This window comes from Vigna unguiculata, chromosome 3, assembly GCF_037176805.1.
Source record: "Vigna unguiculata cultivar grain cowpea cultivar isolate G323 ecotype 2 chromosome 3, ASM3717680v1, whole genome shotgun sequence".
NCBI classification, from domain to species: Eukaryota; Viridiplantae; Streptophyta; class Magnoliopsida; order Fabales; family Fabaceae; genus Vigna; species Vigna unguiculata.
The window spans coordinates 21,761,874-21,781,423 of record NC_140794.1 but is presented as its reverse complement, the minus strand read 5'-3'; the positions used below and the strand labels follow the sequence as shown (position 1 = coordinate 21,781,423).

Genomic DNA, 19,550 nt, shown 5'->3' with positions numbered 1-19,550 from the left:
TTGTTTAATTTCTATATGCAGGTATGCCTAGAGAAAAAAGGATAAGGAACCTGCTTAAGTCAGCAGTTGGTACACCTGAGGTTCACCACATATCAACTACTTCAGAGCTATCCGTGGGCAACCAGTTGCAATCAAATCATGCACAAGCAACTGGACAACAAACAAGTGAACAACTTAGGCAGCAAACAAATCAACATGTTGGACAACAAAGAAGTCAACAAACTGGACAACAAACAAGTCAACAAATAGGACAACAAACAAGTCATCAAACTGGACAGCAAAGAAGTCAACAAATAGGAGAAACAAGTTTACAAATGGGACAACAAACCACTGAACAAACTGGAGAACAAGCAAGTGAACAAAGTGGACAACAAACAAGTGTGCCAACATCTGAATCTGCAACTGAAAGAGTGCAACCAAAAATAGGAAGGCACTTAGTCCGTTATTGGTTTGTTGATGCTATAGGTAAAAAAATTTATTTTAGTATAATGATTATTTTAGACAAATTATTCAATTTTAATGTATTTAATTTATATAGATAAGCATGGACATACTCAATCATTGAAGGTCAAGGTTAAAGATGTTCACAACTTGCTCGTTGGATTACGTGTGGTGGTCAACTATGACGATAGATATCAAGCAATTGGAGAGGCATCGGGTTTACTAGTAGGAGTTTGTGGACATGTAGCATCAAATAGTGTGTTATTCCCTATAAGTTTTGAGAGTTGGTCAGCTATGCCAGATATATATAAGGACAATGCATGGGAGAGAACATTGAAGGTAAAACAACCTATATTCACCATCTAAATACTTATTTAATTTATTCAATGGACCTAAACTAACTCTTGTATTATTTGAAGTCTCAATTTATTTTCAAGGTTAATGAAGAATTGGCAAAAAGAGATGTTATATTTAGAATTGGAAAATTGTGGAGGGAGTACAGGTGCAAGCTTTGGAATGAGTTTTATAACCCACTTCTGAGCAAAAATGATCTCATTAAGAATGTTCCAGATTTTGTTAGCATGGATCAATGGGCTTTATTTGTTGAGTATCGCTTAAAGCCTTCCACAATGGTACATAAATTTAATTGTTATATTTAAAGTAACCATCTCTTTAAATTTGAAAAACTAATTTCATTTCTACTTTATAGGACTTATGTAATAGAAATAAAGAAATAAGGAAAAAACAAAGTATTCCTCACACTGGTGGTGCTATGGCTTTGTCAAGAAGAAGGGATAATTTGGTATTTTTTTACTTATATTTTGTTCTAAAAAATAATGTGCTATTATATTTTTTTTTTGCTAATTTTACTTTTCTTCAAAACATATAAAAAATTGAGATTGGTAGGAACATTGGGCGAGCTAAAATGTGGAAGATCACTCATAAGAGGAAAAATGGCACCTATGTGAATGAGGAGGCTATGGAGATTGGGGTAAATTTGTTCTTGCTGCTATTGAATTGTCTATTTAATTATTGCCTTTATAATATGAAATTTGATTGGTTGAAATCTGTTTTGAGTGCATGGTGATGGTTAAAACAATATTGTAGTTGGTGGCTGGTTCCCTCTGCTCAAACTGCTATCTTACAACTTCACTTTTCAGTTCCTTAGTACTATTTTTATTTTCTCCAAATGTGTATTTTGAATGTATAAGTTCAATTAGTGTTCAAGTTCGTGTATGCATAAGAATAAAATAGAGATTTCTTTGTAGACTAGTGTTTGAGATTGAATACTTTTATTCTATTTCTTGCTTTTCCTTCTTCACATAATTGAGCTCTTAATTGCAGGGTGGTGAAGCTTAACTGCATAGTTTTGTCTTCTCTATTTCTTGTACCGCTTGCATATAATCCATGGCTACAGAAACATTGAATTGTATATTTAATGATTGGCATTCTAATATGAAGTACACTTTGAGTATGTCAATAGTTTGTTAGTTTGAAAACTGATTATTTGAAATCTGTTTTTATTGGTTTGAGAGGATATCATGATCCTTGAGCTATAGTGAGCATAGCATATGGGTTTCTAAAATCTATTTGATTGAAATCTGCCTATTCAATGTTCTAATGCCTTTTTTCATCTCTTTGTTATGTTTGTTTGAAATTTGTTTGGTGCTGGAATGAGGGTTCTGGTTTGTGTTTAGTGTAGTGGGAAAGGAGTTGAGGCAGAGTTAGTGGGAAGTGGCGATAATTGGAGGAATTGGTGTTTGGGATTAGAAGAAAATGGAGTATATTGTATGGGAACGACAATGAGTGCATGGTTTTTGTTGCCATTTAAAACCCTTTTACAAACTGCATAGAATTAAATTTATTTTTCTGCTTAGCTGATTTTGTGTCAGTTCTTCAATCTGCATACATAGTTAAAATAATGAACCTATTAGGATTAGTTAATTGAGGTGAAAATGCATAAATTATTCAGAGTTCCTTTAGAGAGCACTTTATAAAAGTCTTATTAATCAATGTAGAATAAGGAGTAAGATTTGCATTTTCTCCAAAACCCTTTGTGACTTTATCAAGTTCACCTATTGTACATGAGGTAGATTAAAAGGTATACCCGTCTAAAGGTGATAAATGATGAACTCGGCCGAGTACTAATTGTTGGTTTGCTTATTTGAGTCTGGACACCTTTCTCTTCAAGTACTTCAACTTATATGATCACTTTCAATTTTCTTATTTGTGTCTGAACTAATTGTTGGTGTACTAGTTTATCATTTTAAGTCGTCATAATTTGTTTGTTTGGTGGTCTTTTGCACTTCCAATTTAATGCAGGAAAAAATAGATGAGCTAATGTTGAATAACCCAGAGATTGCATCAAATATATCTCCAAATGATCTGATTGGTCTCATATTTGGTAAGGAGCATCCAGGTCGGGTCAGAGGATTGTCACATGGAGCTTGTCCCACTCTTGCATTTAAGCAATCCACTATAATATTAAATGGTATGAATTTTGCTTCATGTAGTGCAACATCAACAAATACAGATGAGAAGTTTCTAAACATGGAAAATAAGCTCACAACTCTCAAAAACCAAATGCAAACATTGGTTGCCTACATTGCTTCTAGAGATGACGTTCCTGACCATTTTGCTGTTATGCCTGTTGGTTTGGTACATACTTCAGTTAATGAGGTAAAACTTAATAGTTTATTTAACAAATTACACAAGTTTATTATAATACACATGTGAATTTGAATAAGTTATAAATTTTTTTTATTCCGGGTACCCGATGTTGGAAGTGGTACTCCATCACCTATTAGTATAAGAAGATCAAGCAGGACAGAAAAGACAAGTTAGGCACATAGCTATAGAAATTTAGTAAAATGTATTATAATAATGTTTTAGATTTTTTTTTTGGCTTTTGTTTTCAATGTGAAAACTTTTGGATGGTGTTTCGTAATATCAACTTTTTAAATATGAAATATGAATTATGAATGAAAGTATTATAGATCAAGATGTTGTTTGTGATTTTTTTAATTTTATGGAAAACAGGTTCAATAATAATGAAAAGTAGGTTACATAAAAATAATATAAAAAAAATCACATTCAATTTATGGCAATTGAAACGTCGTATAACGCATCCGTACAGTACAACTAATGGCATTTCTAGGTGTTGTATTTCGCATGACAATTCTTTAAAAATAAACAAATTAAGACGATTTTAACTGCCATTATTTGCGCACAAAATACGGCGGTTCAAATTGCCATAATTTGTGCAATGCATTTAATGGCGGGCGTTGCGGCGTTTCGTCCAAGACCGCCATATTATTCATTGTGGCGGCAGGATATATGGCGGCACTCGCACCTGTCATGTAACATCCCATTTAAATAATAACATAATTAAATGAAATCTTACATCGGATAATATAAAGAGCCAAGTTGCGGAGTATAAGGTCACTCCTTACAGTTATTCAAGGTACTTAAAAGAAAATACTAAAGCTCACTACAATGCCTACAACCCAAAAGGAGTAAGAGAGAACTAGTGTTCCAAAAAAAAAGCCTTAGGGACAATACAATACACGGGCCTTAGCCCTAAAGAAAAGCCCAAATAAAACATGAATCCAGCCCAAGTAGACTATGCAGCGGAATCATCTCCCCCTGTTGACCACGAGTACCTCTCGCATCTGCTCCCATCAATAAAATGATGATCATCGCAAAGGTAGAAGAACAACATACAAGGCAATCAAACAAGCAAAGGGTAAGCTAGAGCCAAAAAGATTTCATCATGCAATCAGATATACTTTCACAGTCTAATATACACAGATCATCTAAGCATGTTATGACCTTCAAATCAATACACTAAGACTCGACTCGACTCATCCGGATACATATAACCTGATCGGATTCAGCGGATGCTTGCACTTGTGGTGGATACCTCTGCTCACCCCCGAGTTGCTCACCCCCGAGCTATGTGTTACAAGTGTTACAATGAATCAATTCCCTCACACACAAGGTTAGCCCTTGATTAGTTTCAGGCCTCCTACTACTCTCACCACAAGAGTCAGTCCGCTCTAAAGTGAGACTAACTGATTCCTTAGAGTGTCAGGATGCAATCCTTATCTTGAATCCTTACTAAGTTATATAGATGGGGCACCACCATGGACACCCACTAACAAGGGCCATGGAATTACGTCCCGACCACTGAAGCACGACCAGGAAGTCTCACCTAGAGACTCGTGGATTTACGTACTGACAACATACCAATCACATTCCAAACAAACAAATAATATTGATCATGCATTTAACACCTCACTCCATCCTTTGTAACCCATCCTCATTCATATTCCATGTTGATTTCATACCATCTCATTCTTCCCAATTCGGGGATATAGAACTTCACCTCATACCAATATCATGCCATCAATGTAACATTATTGTTCATACCAAATTCATGACCACATATATAACCAACCATTTCATTCAAATCGCATGCCAAGATTTATCCAAGTTCATCATTCACAATCCATGAATCACATCACTCATGCAAATTCATTCATCTCATACTTTATAAATGCATACCAAGACATACATATATCACAAAATAGTATTCATCCCAAATAAATGAGTGTCAACGTTTAAGTACTTGCAATTCCATACAATCAAGCACAACCCACAACCATAATTCTTACACCAAAATTCCCAAGAAAATTTATTATCACGAAACCAAAATCATTGCAGTAATGCGTGACACATTTCTCAAGCTAGAGACATCTAATCGACAATCCAACCGGTCAAACCATAAAATAGCATATTATGAACCACATGTCAAAATTTAAGCTCAATCCAACGGTTAATGAGTTCGGAAAGTCAATTTTGCTAAAACTGCGCATGTCAGAAACATAAGCAGTCGTCCAGCGAGCCAAGGAACTCGCCCAGCGACTGTGCGACGCATCAGAATACGAGAAATGACGTCAAACATCATAGTTTCATTAATATTTGAACCCCTAACTCAGAAATATACCAAAACTAACGTTTTCCAATCATTTAAGCATAAAACAAAAACGAAAACAAACCACATGTTTCAAAAACGCGAAAAAGAACCTAGCTTCCCTTACCTGGAAAAGGGCTAATATTGGACTTCGACTCTTAAGCTAGCGAAACCAGTAGCTCCAAGGACAAATCTATGAACTGAAATAGTGGCACGACAAAGGAGATTGGATTCACACAGTGAGTCCCGACATAAACCATGAAAACAACTTAGAAAGGCTAGGTTCGAGAACTAACTTACATGAACAGGAGACGGAGGTTGAACTCACTTGAACTTGGGTAGATCTCTAAACCTTAGCAGAGGTTATGTGGAGAGAAAATGGGTGAGTTAGGACACTGATTTTTCAAAATGACTTACAATTGAGGGACCTTGGCTGCTTTAGGGGTCTTGACATCCTATGGGCCAACCCTTTAGGCCCAACAGTGTGACAGCCCTTAACATTAGGGCACTCAATAAAAGTGGGTCTTACATGTCATACACGCAAAATATGGAAGTCAAAATCGCCATTTTATACCCCAAATAATCGCCGTATTTAACAAATTTTTTTGCAGTGATATATAAAGAACAGATAAGTGATACGGGAGGAAGCCAAACAGAAAAGCCTAACACGACTAAAGGCCCGATGATGAGCTATTATTTTCCCCTATTTACTTGCCTTTTCGTACCCATCTTAAGGAATGTTTAATGCTTAATCTTTTATCTTTGGTGCATTTTCACTCATTCGACTTCATTGAGCCAGTAATCAAGATTTTTACTAATTTGGATTTAATTGGTTTAATTTTCGTCTCTTAATGATTATCAAGTTTTTTTGGAAAGCATATTTTGGATTGGACACTAATTTTAGGCTAAAGAGAGGAGCGTTACATCAATGCCACATAAGCTTGTCTTTTCCACTTTAGTATTGGTTATGGGCCAACTTTTATTTTAGCTTAGTGGCATTTTATGTAATTTTGCAGCCCAAAGTGGCCATCTTGTAAGTTTATACATTTTGTGTGATGTGATCATGAATTCCTTAGGTTTTTAGGTGGAGAGAACCCTTCTTCTCCATTCAGTCTACTATTGGTGCCTTTTTGAAGACTATTGGAAAGCCCTTAAAGCAACCACCAGTGGATTAACATTTTTCTTCATCTTGGCCAACACCTATTTAGGGTTTTTTACATTTTCTGCATAGGTTTACGTTTTCTGCACATTGTCTCCTCTAGTTCATGATTTTTGTCCTCTTCTTTTCATTGAAATCACTACAAAATTTTTCAGGTTAAGCCATAGTAAATTTGTCCACATGTATAAAACAATAGCCTAAACACAGAAAGGCTACATTTTTATGAATGTGACTTATAGATAGTTAAAGGCCACAGTTTTAAAACTATAGATATTTTATGCCATATTTATTTAAATGTGGTTTTCAAAAGGTGTGGGCTAAAATCTAAAAATGTGGTCTAAAATAAATTTTAAAAAAATGTAAAATCTGAAAACTTGTCCCAACAAAAAAACTTAAAATTAATTTTGCCACAAATTTTGTATTCCTTCCTTGTGAAACTAAAACAATGTGTTTATAATGAAAATTACTTCCATCCCACCTCATAGTAAAAAAATAGGCACATAATGAAACTAAAGGTCTCTTATTATTCACAATATACAATGTGTTGTAGTAAGACTCATATTTATTGATTTAAGACAAGTGGTTATTCAACATTAAATCATGAAGAGGAAGTTTTGATGATGATAAATTATATATGAAGAAAGAGGTTAAGTTCTGAAGAATACTTGGAATGCTAAATGTATCTTGAAGTCTTGTAGAAAATTGTATTTAGAGCCTTTGGAAATATGTTTTATGTATTAATTAAGTGTAAGTAAGAATTTAAATAATGAGTGGAAGACAACTCTATCGCACCTACCTCATAAATACCCTGACGACTCTTAAAATTCTTGTATAAAAGTGTTATCTCACTAGAATAATCAATTATCCTAGTCAATAATTGATTATCACAAATCAAAATTATTTTCTAAACTTGAAACTCTATGGAATAATAGATTATTCTAAGTGATAATTAGTTATGATGACCTAATTATGGTTTCAAGAGAGGTGGTTTATCATTATATGTAAGTTTTTGCATAGGAGGTGTGGTTTTATCTTGATAATGATTTTGCATGTTCCACTTATAATTATTGGTTGTGATGGAAAGCTCTTGGCCAAGAGACCAATCACAAGAAGCATGGCCAAGCACATTCAAGAAGTGATGCCAAACCCCAAGCCAAGGGTCCAATGACAAGGAGCATGGCAAAGTAAATTTAAGAAGAGCTAGAGTTATCTATGTTGACAAAAGAAGAAGATTGATTAAAAAGATTTTGATGATGAAAAAGATATTGAAGAAAATACTTGAAGATATTGAAGACAGTACATTTTATATTTAAAGTTTTTATTGTAATAGGCTTAATTTTCTCTAGTTAGTTGTAAGATAGTTAAAGCAACAGCCAGCTCGCAACTCCTATGAGAAAAACTAAATTTTCACAAAAATCAATGTCGTAATCGATTACCAACTTATGATAATCAATTACCAACTCAAAACTTTTATTTTTCAAAAATCCACTTAAGATAATTGATTACCACGAATGATAATCGATTATCACTGATAGTTATAACTTGGCTATTAAAAAACAATTCGAAATAATCGATTACCATTTCTGGTAATCGATTATCATTGACAATTATAAAATTATTTGTTCAAAAACGTATATGAGATAATCGATTGCCATTTTGGGTAATCGATTACCACTGCAAAACTTTGTTTTTGAAAACCACTAGAATAATCGATTATCTTAAGTGGTAATTAATTATCTTTGGCAGTTTCAGCTCAACTCTTCATTTCTAACTTAGCTTTCGAAAACCTCTTTAAATAGAACTCAGTTTCCAACTTCAAAAGTACCTTTTTAAGATTCAGAATTCTTGTGAGATTCTTAAAAATAGCTTTTGAAAAGCCTAGTGTGAGTGAGCGATAACTTTTTCTAAGTGAGTCCTTAGAAGATTGAGTGTTGTGTTGTTGCTAGGAAAGCTAGTGAACCTATGTGTGACTTAGGGGGAGTTTTTGTTCATCTTTTTGTGATTGTTCAAGAGATGTGTTTTCTAATCCTTACTCTTTTATAATATATTTGTACTCTGATTATTGTAGTGATAGAGTTAATCTCTTTGTTTAAGAGATTAACAACTGGACATAGGGTCTTTTGATCCGAACCAGTATAAATATTAGTGTTTATCTTCTTCCCTAAACTCTTTATTTATCTTCACTTGCATTTAAAGTAACTGTGACTGTAAGTTAATCAGTAAAATTTTGAGAAAATTTTTTAAATCTATTAAGTTTTATAAAAATTCAATTCACCCCCCCTCTTGGTTTTTGACCACTGTCTAGTCATTCCATTGTGCGATACCAACAATTGGTATTAGAGCTTGCTTTGATAGTTATTCAAATTTTTTGAAAATGGTAGGATCAAACCAAACTTTTGCTGAAGGTGCAACTATCAATAGACCTCCACTTTTTACCGGTGAAAATTACCCATTCTAGAAAGTTAGAATGCAAATATTTTTGGAATCAGTTTATAGGGGTATTTGGGATACTGTTTTGAATGATCATTTGTTCCTGTTAATATTATTAATGAACTGCAGGAACCAAAGCCTTTTGCACAATGGATTGTTGATGAAAATAGGCGAGCTCAATATGATGTTAAACCCAAAAACATCATATCATCTACTCTAACTCTTGATGAGTTCTACAAAATTTATGTTTGCACCAATGCACACGAGATGTGGGGAATCCTTTGAGTGACTCACGAAGGAACTGATGATGTCAAACGGGCTAGAAAGAACTCTTTGATTCAAGAATATGAAATGTAAAAGCAGACTGCCAAAATTCAAAAAGGAGTGATGAAAAGAATAGTAGAAAATATTTCAAGAAAAAGGCATACATAGCATGGGAAGATAATGCCTCAAGTTCATCCAACTCCAGTGAATCTGATGAGGAAGAAGCAAAATTTTGCTTAATGGTCAATAATGATCTCTCTAACAGTGAGGTAAGCTCCTCTGACAATGAAAATGATCATGATTCTCTTTATGATGCCTTTCAAGAATTGCTTGCTAAATCTAGTAAACTAGATATTGCTCACAAAAAATTAAAAGGTGATTTTAAAGAATTACAAAGCAATCTTGAAAAATCTATTGAAGAAGAAAAGGTCTTAAAAGATAAAATTTTAATTTTGGAAAATAGAGAAATTGAGACAGTTGAATGTGCATCTTGCAAAAGTTATATGTTTGATTTAATGATTTTAGAAAAACAACCTTAAGATGATTTAGAAAATAAATCTTTTGAAAAACACGTTTTTAAGAAAAAAAAATCTAAGTAGAAACAAGTATATTCCTAAAAATAAAATTAAAAGAACTCGTAGAGTGTGGGTAGAAAAAGGAACTGCTTACTCTAAAAATACTTGTATAGCTACTTGTTTTTATTGCATGAAAAAGGGACATACATCAAATAAATGCAATATTAAACATTATGATGTTCTGAATGGGAAGTATACTTGGATGCCTATTGTTAGATAGTTAGTATGTCTCTAACCCTAAGGATCCAATAAAGTTAATGGGGACCTAAAGAAATTATTTTTCTTATTTTGTAGTTAACTTCCAAATCTAGAAAAGTAATGTGGTATCTTGATAGTGGATGCTCAAGACACGTGACTGGTGATAAGAGGAAGATCATGAATCTCAAAAGATAGGATCAAGGATTTGTTACATATGGAGATAACAACAAAGGGAAAATACTTAGAACTGGAGATATTGGTGGAGGGGATACCTTGGAGATCAAGGATGTGCTACTTGTAGAAGAAATGAAGCACAATCTCCTTAGTATTAGTCAGCTATGCAATAAAGGTCTCAAAGTCATCTTTGAAAGTGATTATTGCACTATCCATCAAAAGAATTCTATGAAAATTTCTCTAAAAGGTGTGAGACATAATATTTATTTAATTGATCTTGATCATGCATCATCTAGTAATATAACATGTCTAGTTGCTAAAGAAGAAAATTCTTAGCTATGGCATAAACGAACTACTCATATTCACATGGAACACTTGAATAAATTGATTTCTAAGGATTTAGTAATTGGTTTACCAAAAATAAAGTTTTAAAAAGATAAATTATGTGTTGCCCGTCAAAAAGGAAAACAAGTACGATCATCTTTTCATTCAAAAAATATTATAACTACTTCAAAGCCAATAGAACTTTTGCATATAGATTTATTTGGTCCTTCTAGGATTAAGAGTTATGGAGGAAATTATTATGATCTTGTTATTGTTGATGATTACTCTAGGCTTACTTGGACATTCTTTCTTACTTTAAAGCCTTTAAAGCATTTAAAAATTTTTGAAAAATTGGTTCAAAATGAAAAAGATTTGAAAATCAATATTTTAAGAAGAGATCATGGTGGGAAATTTCAAAATGAGTCATTTGAAAATTTTTATAATGAAAATAGAATTTTGCATAATTTCTCTACACTTAGGACACCTCAACAGAATGGAGTTGTAGAGACGAAATAGGTCCTTAGAGGAACTAGCTAGAACAATGTTAAATGAATATAATGTTCCTAAGTATTTATAGGCTGATGTTGTGAGTACTGCATGTTATGTTTTAAATAGAATGTTTGTTATGCCTATTTTAAAAATTACTCCTTATAAATTAATTAAAGGCAAAAAGTCAAATGTTGCTTATCTTAAAATTTTCAGATGCATATGTTTTGTTTTAAATAATGGAAAAGAAAATTTAGGAAAATTTGATTCTAAAGCTGATGAGGCAATATTTCTATTCTAAAGCTGATAAGGCAATATTTCTGGGATATTCTCTTACTAGTAAAGCATATAGAGTTTTTAATAGATAAACTTTGAATGTTGAAGAATCCACGCATGTTGTCTTTGATGAAGTTGTAGACCTCAAGGAGAACTCTTTTAAGTCAAATAAGAAAACTGCAGGTGATGAAAAATATATTCAGAAGGCTCTTGATGAAATGTATTTAAATGAGAATCCTCCTCCTCAACCTGAAGATCCTAAAAAATGCTGGAAGTCACCAAGAGGACTATCTCTAGACAACGTCATTGGTGATATTTCAAAAGAGGTCATGACTATAAATATTTTGTATGAATGTAGCTTTTGTTTCACAAATTAAACCAAAGAATTTTCAAGAAGCTCTTCAAGATGATCAATGGTGCATTGCAATGCAAGAGGAGCTAAATCAATTTTAAAGAAATGAAGTATGGGAGTTGATTCCAAGAAATGAATCACTTCAAGTGATTGAGACAAAATGGGTGTTCAGAAATAAGCTGGATGAAGATGGAAATATTACTAATAATAAGGCTAGGCTTGTGGCAAAAGGATACAAACAAGAAGAAGGTATAGACTATGATGAAACTTATGCCCCTATTACAAGGTTAGAAGCTATACGCTTACTTCTTGCTTATGCCTCTATTATGAAATTTAAATTATATCAAATGGATGTCAAAAGTGCTTTTCTAAATTCTTTTATCAAAGAAGATGTATACGTTGAACAACCTCCTGGTTTTGAGGATTATAAATTTCCAAATTATATTTATAAACTAAAGAAGGCACTTTATAGTTTAAAACAAGCACCTAGATCTTGGTATGAACGCTTAAGCACATTTTTGTTAAAAAATGATTTTGAAAGAGGTAAGATAAACTCAACTATGTTTACAAATCTACAACAATAATTAATTAAGTAATAATCTTTAGATAACCGATAATGAATCCTATTTTGAAAAAACAATGAAATCAATCTATTTTTTTTATCATTGTTTTATATCTTTTTATTTTTTTCCTAACTTTATTTCTTATTTTATTTGATTAACCCTTTTGTATAGTTTCTATAAGAATTAATTTGTTAGAAATCAATTTCGTGTTCGTTAGGAAACAACTTAAGGTTGACTTTACCCTTTCTATTTTCTTGACTACTATCTTAGACATACTAAAGTTGTTATAGTTTAGTAGTATTAATTTTATCGCGTCAATGATAACATTATTAAATTTGGCATCATTGCCAAGAAACACGATTAAAATTTTTATCATTTTAGTTCTTATTTTATTTTATTTTTCTTATTGTTTTGATTTTAATTTTCATTATTACTAACGTCTTCTTTTTCTTTATTTTTTTCTAACATTTATTTTATTTTCTTTAGTTTTTTCTTTAAGCATGATTTTTGTTTTAAGAATTTTGTTGGAAATTTTGTGAAACTAGTTGGAAAACACTTTGGTTAAGGAAAGATAAGGTACTTAAATTGTCCATTGAGACTTTCAATATATCTTTCATGGAACTCTACTCAACAGGTTTTCAACTTATTTCTTTTCAGAAAACCTCTTCCAAAAATGTTATAATAGTTTTTCATATAAAAATAATCAAAACTATGATTTTCAAATGAATTGTAATTACTATCCACAACAACCACATGATCCATATGGTTATCAGCAACAAAATGTTAAGCCTACTTCTGCACTTGATATATGTGGGTTTCTATATGTCAAATAAATGATTTTATATCATCAATCCTCTTTTTTGGAATAGGAGCAACCACCATACCATGAGCAACAACTATATTATGAATATCCACCCCAACCATCATATGTTCCATTTGGTTCTCAACAACAACATGCACCACAACAAGTTGCAACAACCAATGGGCCATCTTATAAGGAATTTATGTTACTAATGGATGGACTAAGAGAGAAACTAGAGGTCATGGATGAAAGGTTGCGAGTTGATCAACGATGGAAAGATATTGAGCAAGAGTAGTATGAAAATGATCAAGTATTATACGATGGAGGATGCAAGTAACAACTTTGCATAATTACTTGTATCTATTAACTCCACCCTTCAATGCCATCCAAGATTTCATGAAACTACAAAATTTAGAATACTTCGTCATGACATAGAAAAGATGCTTCTAAAGTTGGCTATTAGAGCAAAACAAATATTTGTTAATTTAAGTCAGTTAATGAATGACAAAGCTAGGTAGGTCACTTTAAACAAGCTTATGAAGACAATAGTTGAGCAGAAGGATGAAATAATAATGTTAAGCAGCATGAATTGAAAGATGGAACAATTGAGCACTAATATGAATAGATACACGATTCAAATGTTAGATCAACCAACACCAAAATCACATCACATTGATATATCTACTAATAGATATAATAATGTTCATAGTAATATGTCTATTGATGGACATTAATTTTAATAAAGATGTTGCTAATGAAGAAATTGAATATTCTCACACTGACATATATATTGATGGATATAATGTTGCCCAATGTGAATATAAAGTTTTATTTATTAATGATGATATGAGTACAAATGATGTTTTTCAAGAGCAAAATTGTGAGAATAATACAATGGAAGAACCAAGTACAGTAGAAGAACCAATAATATTGGAAGATGCAGTTGAAGCATCTACTGCTACAATTGACTTGGTAAATGATAAAGTAGTAAAGTCAACTACTTCAAGTGCAAATTTTTGCTCAAAAGATAAGATTATGAGAATTATTGATGATCTAATTAACCATCCTAATGCACCTGATGATACTGAAATTGAATTAAAACCATTTGGTGCAGTTGCAATTATTTGGCTAATCTAATAGAATATTGTGGGTTAAGAAGTGAATTTTTCAAGTTTTCTTAAGCATCAACTTTTAAGTCAAATTTTGGTTATTTCTATTCTATTAGAACAAGTGTAGATAGTTTTAGTCGCTATTATAGGTGTTGATCACAAATTTTACATTTTTACTCTTTCATTTACAGTTTTAGTCACTATTATAGGTATTCAATTTCGAAATGTGAATATGTGTAGAATTTCTAATTTGAGTAGATTGATTTTTAGCTAGTTTTTACATTCCTTTCATTGATGGATAAGTAGCTCACTTGTTTTAACACTTTGCACTAGTTTTGACACATTACATACCTTGAGAGATTTCAACCTAAATGTTTGATTTCAAGTGTGATCCACTTGTGTATGTTGCATTCTTTTGTGTTACCATAAGTTTTGGACACACTTTTAACATGATATAGGCCATTTTTATCATAGACATTAGCCTGATACAACCTACCTACATTCATACACCATTGCACCCATGATTTGAGCCTTTATATATTTTCTTGTGTTCATTTCACCTCATTGATTAGCTATGACCAGATAAACCAAAAATTTACCTTATTTAAGAGTTGTGAAATAAGTCAAAAGAGTGTGAAGCTCATGTGTGGCGATGCTTATGTGTTTGAAATTGAAAATGTTTTGCACAAGAGTTGTAACTGCAGAAGGAAAAGAGAAAAATAAGTGTTGGAAACTAAAAAATGATAAGAACTACAAAGTTGTATGTAGAGTGAAAAGAAAAAGTTGAGAAAGAAAGCAACAAAGTTGGTTGATGATGGTGTGGTACTAAATGAACCTGACTTGGATTCACACACTTAGCCAATGTTGTTTCGTTGTTTCATTGCTTGTGGACTCACAACCCTACAACATTTTGGACTTACCCTTAGCCAAGCCATGTTACAAGCTCAAAATCAAGTCATATTGATTCTAAGATTGTTTTTGATTCTAAGATTGTTTTTGACATATTGGTAGACATTAGAGGCTTTACAAGTTTATGGAAATGCAATTTTATAACAAGCATGTACGGTAAACACTTTCCCTTAAGAAATTTGAGAGTAATGAGTGTAAATAGTCGCATCAAGCCTATGCAAATAATAGTTTTCCCCTACAATATTTAGTATAGTGTCGACCAAGTAGCAATCCTAGGATATAGCAAGTAATTAAGCAATTAAAGTGTGAATAATGTGATTTGGAGTTAGGAAATTTAGGAAATTTACTAATTCTAATATAAGACTACCTAAAATGCACACTATTTGGTGTACTAAAGATGAATGCAGCCTAACTATACACTAAAATTACTACTACAATGCTAAATGAACTTGATTTTTCTCGATGAAAATTTAGTGTATGGAATGATGAAATAAGAGTATGTAATACATTTACTAGCTATTTCTAAACTAACCTAGGCTCTGAAACTACCTAGTTTACACAAAAGAGCAAATTTAACAAACCGTTTGATAAAATGCCTAGATGAAAACCTAATGTGATGAAGGTGTTTGATGAAATGTTTATGTGAATGTGAATGGAATTTTGCAATGTACATAACTATTAATAATCCTAAGTGCAACTAAAACTTATGATTAAAACTATTGCAAAAGACGCAAATCACGTACTTGAACTAAAAAGCAGAGAAAAGAAAAAGAAATGAACTAGAGCATGGCTATCTACGTGTATGAGATGCGAGTTTATGAATGGTCAATTAAGTGGAATGAATGATGAGAGCACTATAGAACAATCATAATTACGGAATGGAACTGAAAATTTAACATAAGAACATGAAAAATGAAAATTCCCAAATTAAGAACCCTAGTTAACAGAATTAACTACCTTCGTTAAATCCTTAATTCATACGTCTAACTTGTTCGAATTGAGTTCTGGTTACTTGTGGAACTATGCAAAGCTTAGAGACAACACAAACTCATAGCAAAAATGCATGAAAATGAAGAAATGGTAATGCACAAATGGAACAGTGAAAAATAACGAGAAAAATGGTCAAACCAGCTCTCAACTTCAATTCCATTCAGTTCAACTTCCTCTCTTGGTGGAACAAGTAGCAAGTTTCCAGCTGCTGTTAAATTGGCTATAGGAGGTTATTGCAGTTTTGTAAAACTGTCCATTGGAGTCCCTGACTTGCAACAGCAGGTCCAGCTTTTTGGTCCATCCCTTTCCAGGTCAATCAGCATCTAACACAGCAACTTATAACTTCTAAGCTATTGCAGGTCAACTCCCGGTTTCTTCTCTCTTTAATTACAGTATTTACCTCCAACAGGGGTTGCTTTTCACTTTGAGTACACCTGAAACACATCATGAAATAAAGGACATTTTCTTGAACAAAATATAAGGACTACTGCAGTTGTGCTAATGAACTGAAAGAAAAATTTACAATTTAAACTAAAGAAAACTGCTATCTAAAACTAAAGAAAATAAAGTCTACATATGAAAGAATAAAAAGGAATTAAGAACCCATTTAACAGCAACTATTTCTACACTAGAATTCACATTTAACTAAGTAAAGCTAGATAAAATCCTACTCTAAAAACAATAAAAGGAATTAACTATTCTAAATTCAAAATAGCAACGAAAATGAGATAGTAAATCTGCACTAAGGGTCTACTACTAACACTACTTTAAACCCCTATAGACTGTGCTAGAATTTTTAAACTAAGACAAAACTAATAATGCAAAGATAGTAAAGCTAGTATAGAGACAAAAAAAAAATTAAGAAAACAACCCATTCTATCAAATAATATCTAAACTAAAAGCAATCTAATTAAGAAAGTTAAAGATAACACCATTCTACTCTATATTATCACTAAACTAGTCTAAAAACTACCGATTAAGAGGAAATACAACTAAAGGACTAATTATCCAATCTACACTAAAATTGTTCTGAAAAACTAACACAGACTATTAAGCTCTTAAAGAAGTATACATCAAGACATTCTATTTTATACTTAAGGATCCTAAGTATAAAATAAATGTATGATTTGAACAATGTTGAACTCTCCTATTGTGATACTCAAAATTCACAACATAAGTATTAAGCGATATTCGTTGGATATAAGGCCAACTTGGGAACCATCCACACATCAGCCCATTTAGTCACTAACTACAATGAAAGCTGGCCACGTGAAGCTCTATGATGTCAATCCGGAGATTTTAAGGCTTTTATCAACCACCAAGCACAAAGCTTCCATCATGATCCTAGCAATCAAATACAATAGTACTATTGACTAATAGTATTGTTGAAGTAATTGAAAGAAACTCCTATTGGCTTCTAAACAAATCCTACAATTTAACAACAAATAGTGGACTTTAAATTACAGCAGTTTAGTGGACTCAACCTCCAATTCTAATCATAAAACTTGCACTCTTGTAACCTTGTAAATCTCAAAGATACTGTTATAACAACTTCAAATTGTACAATTTATACAGCCTTATGTCTACATTCGTGAATTGAATTAATAAACTATGTTTAACAACTAAATACAGTAGTAGTACACTCAGAATTAAATTAATTACGTACACAATTGGAAGATACACTTGCAGCCAAAAAGCGATAATTTCATTGATTAAGCATTTAGTAAGGAACAAACTACATTATCTACACAATAGGGATGATAGGATGGAGATTAAGCACGCTCGCCCCTAATACGTCTGGCGAGTTGAATGTCCTTTGGCATGATAGTCACGCGCTTGGCGTGAATGGCGCAGAGATTGGTGTCCTCAAAGAGACCAACAAGGTAGGCCTCGGCAGCCTCCTGGAGGGCAGAGACGGCGGAACTCTGGAACCGGAGATCAGTCTTGAAGTCCTGCGCTATTTCACGAACCAGGCGCTGGAATGGGAGCTTCCGGATCAGGAGCTCTGTGCTCTTCTGGTACTTCCGAATCTCACGGAGCGCCACCGTCCCTGGCCTGAATCTGTGCGGCTTCTTCACGCCGCCAGTGGCCGGAGCAGACTTTCTGGCGGCCTTTGTCGCCAACTGCTTGCGCGGAGCCTTTCCACCAGTGGATTTGCGAGCGGTTTGCTTGGTACGGGCCATTGAGATGACGAAATTAGATTGACAATTGAATGGGTTTTCTGGTGATTTCAGTAATCGTCGGCTTGTGGAAATATGATTGGATGTGAGTGTTATATAGTGGGAGATTTTGAAATTGGGGTTTGTGCGCCAAGACTGAGAAATTTTGAGCGTTAACTTCGTTTTGGTTATGGACGGGTGTGATTTGTTTCAAGGTGTGTAGTGCGCGGATCGGTGACGTGGCTGAGTGGATAGGGAAGGCTGCATTGCCGTTGTCTAGTGGTAATGGAAGGTCAAGATTGAATTTCATAATCTACGCGGATAGATAAAAAAATAATAATAAACATTCAATTTCATTGAAATTTTAAATTTTAAAATTAAGAAGTTAAAATAACGATATTTATTGTGATAATTACTAAATAATATATACATTTAGTTATTAATTATTAATTTTTTTAAAATATATGTATCATGAAAATTTATCACATTCGCATAATAAAAATTGTCATAAAAATGGGCTGAAAAAAATATATTGAATACTAATTTATATATACTCATCAATTTATATAAATATTGAATACTAATTTACTAAATTTGGGCTGCGTAAAAAATGCCCACACATATTTTCTCTGAGTTTTTGTTTTTCTACCAACTAGTGAAGAGTTAAATCTTATCTTCACAATAATTCGCTTATTTTAAAAAGGTAAATTGCATCTCAACCTTTAGCGATCAACATAAATTCCATACTTAAAAAACATAGCCGACTTTGTCATTACTTTTTTCTAAAGGGTTTATTCTTCCGATTGTAGAGAGAAACCATTGACGATTAGTTTTTCATTTGTTCAATAAACTATTTAAGATTGTCATATTCATCATTGAGATAAACAATATATAACCACAAAATTCCTGCACTTTTTCTCTATTTTTTGTCCCTTGAATTGGATATATTAGGAATTTGGGAACTAACAAATAACAACTTTTTCAATTAAATATTATATATCACATACTTCAATTCAAAAAAATTTATCTGCAAAAAGTAAAAAAGCTAATGTGTCATACTCTCATCTTTTGACACTTCGAAAAAAAATTAAAAAAAATAAATAAATTCTCTCTCTTTCCACTTTCTCCACGTATCCCACCGTTTCTTTTTCCTCTCTTTCCACTTTCAAAATACAAATTCAATTCTCTCTCTTAAACTTCTTCTCTCTCTTTCTGACTTTTCGTCTCTCATTCTCACTTTCACAGCTTCAAACGCTTCATCTTCTTCTCATTCTCACTTTCTCATTCTCTCTTGCACGAGTTTCTTTTGATTTTTGTCTCTCTTTCTCAGGCCATCGAAACACCATGGACTCCACCTAATGTTC

The 19,550-nt window shown here is 32.7% G+C and overlaps 2 protein-coding genes across 2 annotated transcripts; one reads left to right on the top strand and one right to left on the bottom strand.

Annotated features, from left to right (window-relative positions):
• Positions 1 to 23: 23 nt before the first annotated feature.
• Positions 24 to 9,290, top strand: LOC146887588 (uncharacterized). The gene is made up of 7 exons (XM_085670293.1): positions 24 to 465; positions 539 to 780; positions 861 to 1,073; positions 1,151 to 1,242; positions 1,330 to 1,432; positions 2,764 to 3,120; positions 9,135 to 9,290. Exons 1-7 carry the CDS (start codon positions 24 to 26, stop codon positions 9,288 to 9,290), a joined length of 1,605 nt encoding a protein of 534 aa, XP_085526419.1.
• Positions 9,291 to 17,710: 8,420 nt separating this feature from the next.
• On the bottom strand, positions 17,711 to 18,287 carry LOC146887587 (histone H3.2). Its single transcript, XM_085670577.1, has one exon. It carries the CDS (start codon positions 18,208 to 18,210, stop codon positions 17,800 to 17,802), a length of 411 nt encoding a protein of 136 aa, XP_085526703.1. The 5' UTR covers positions 18,211 to 18,287; the 3' UTR covers positions 17,711 to 17,799.
• Positions 18,288 to 19,550: the final 1,263 nt, after the last annotated feature.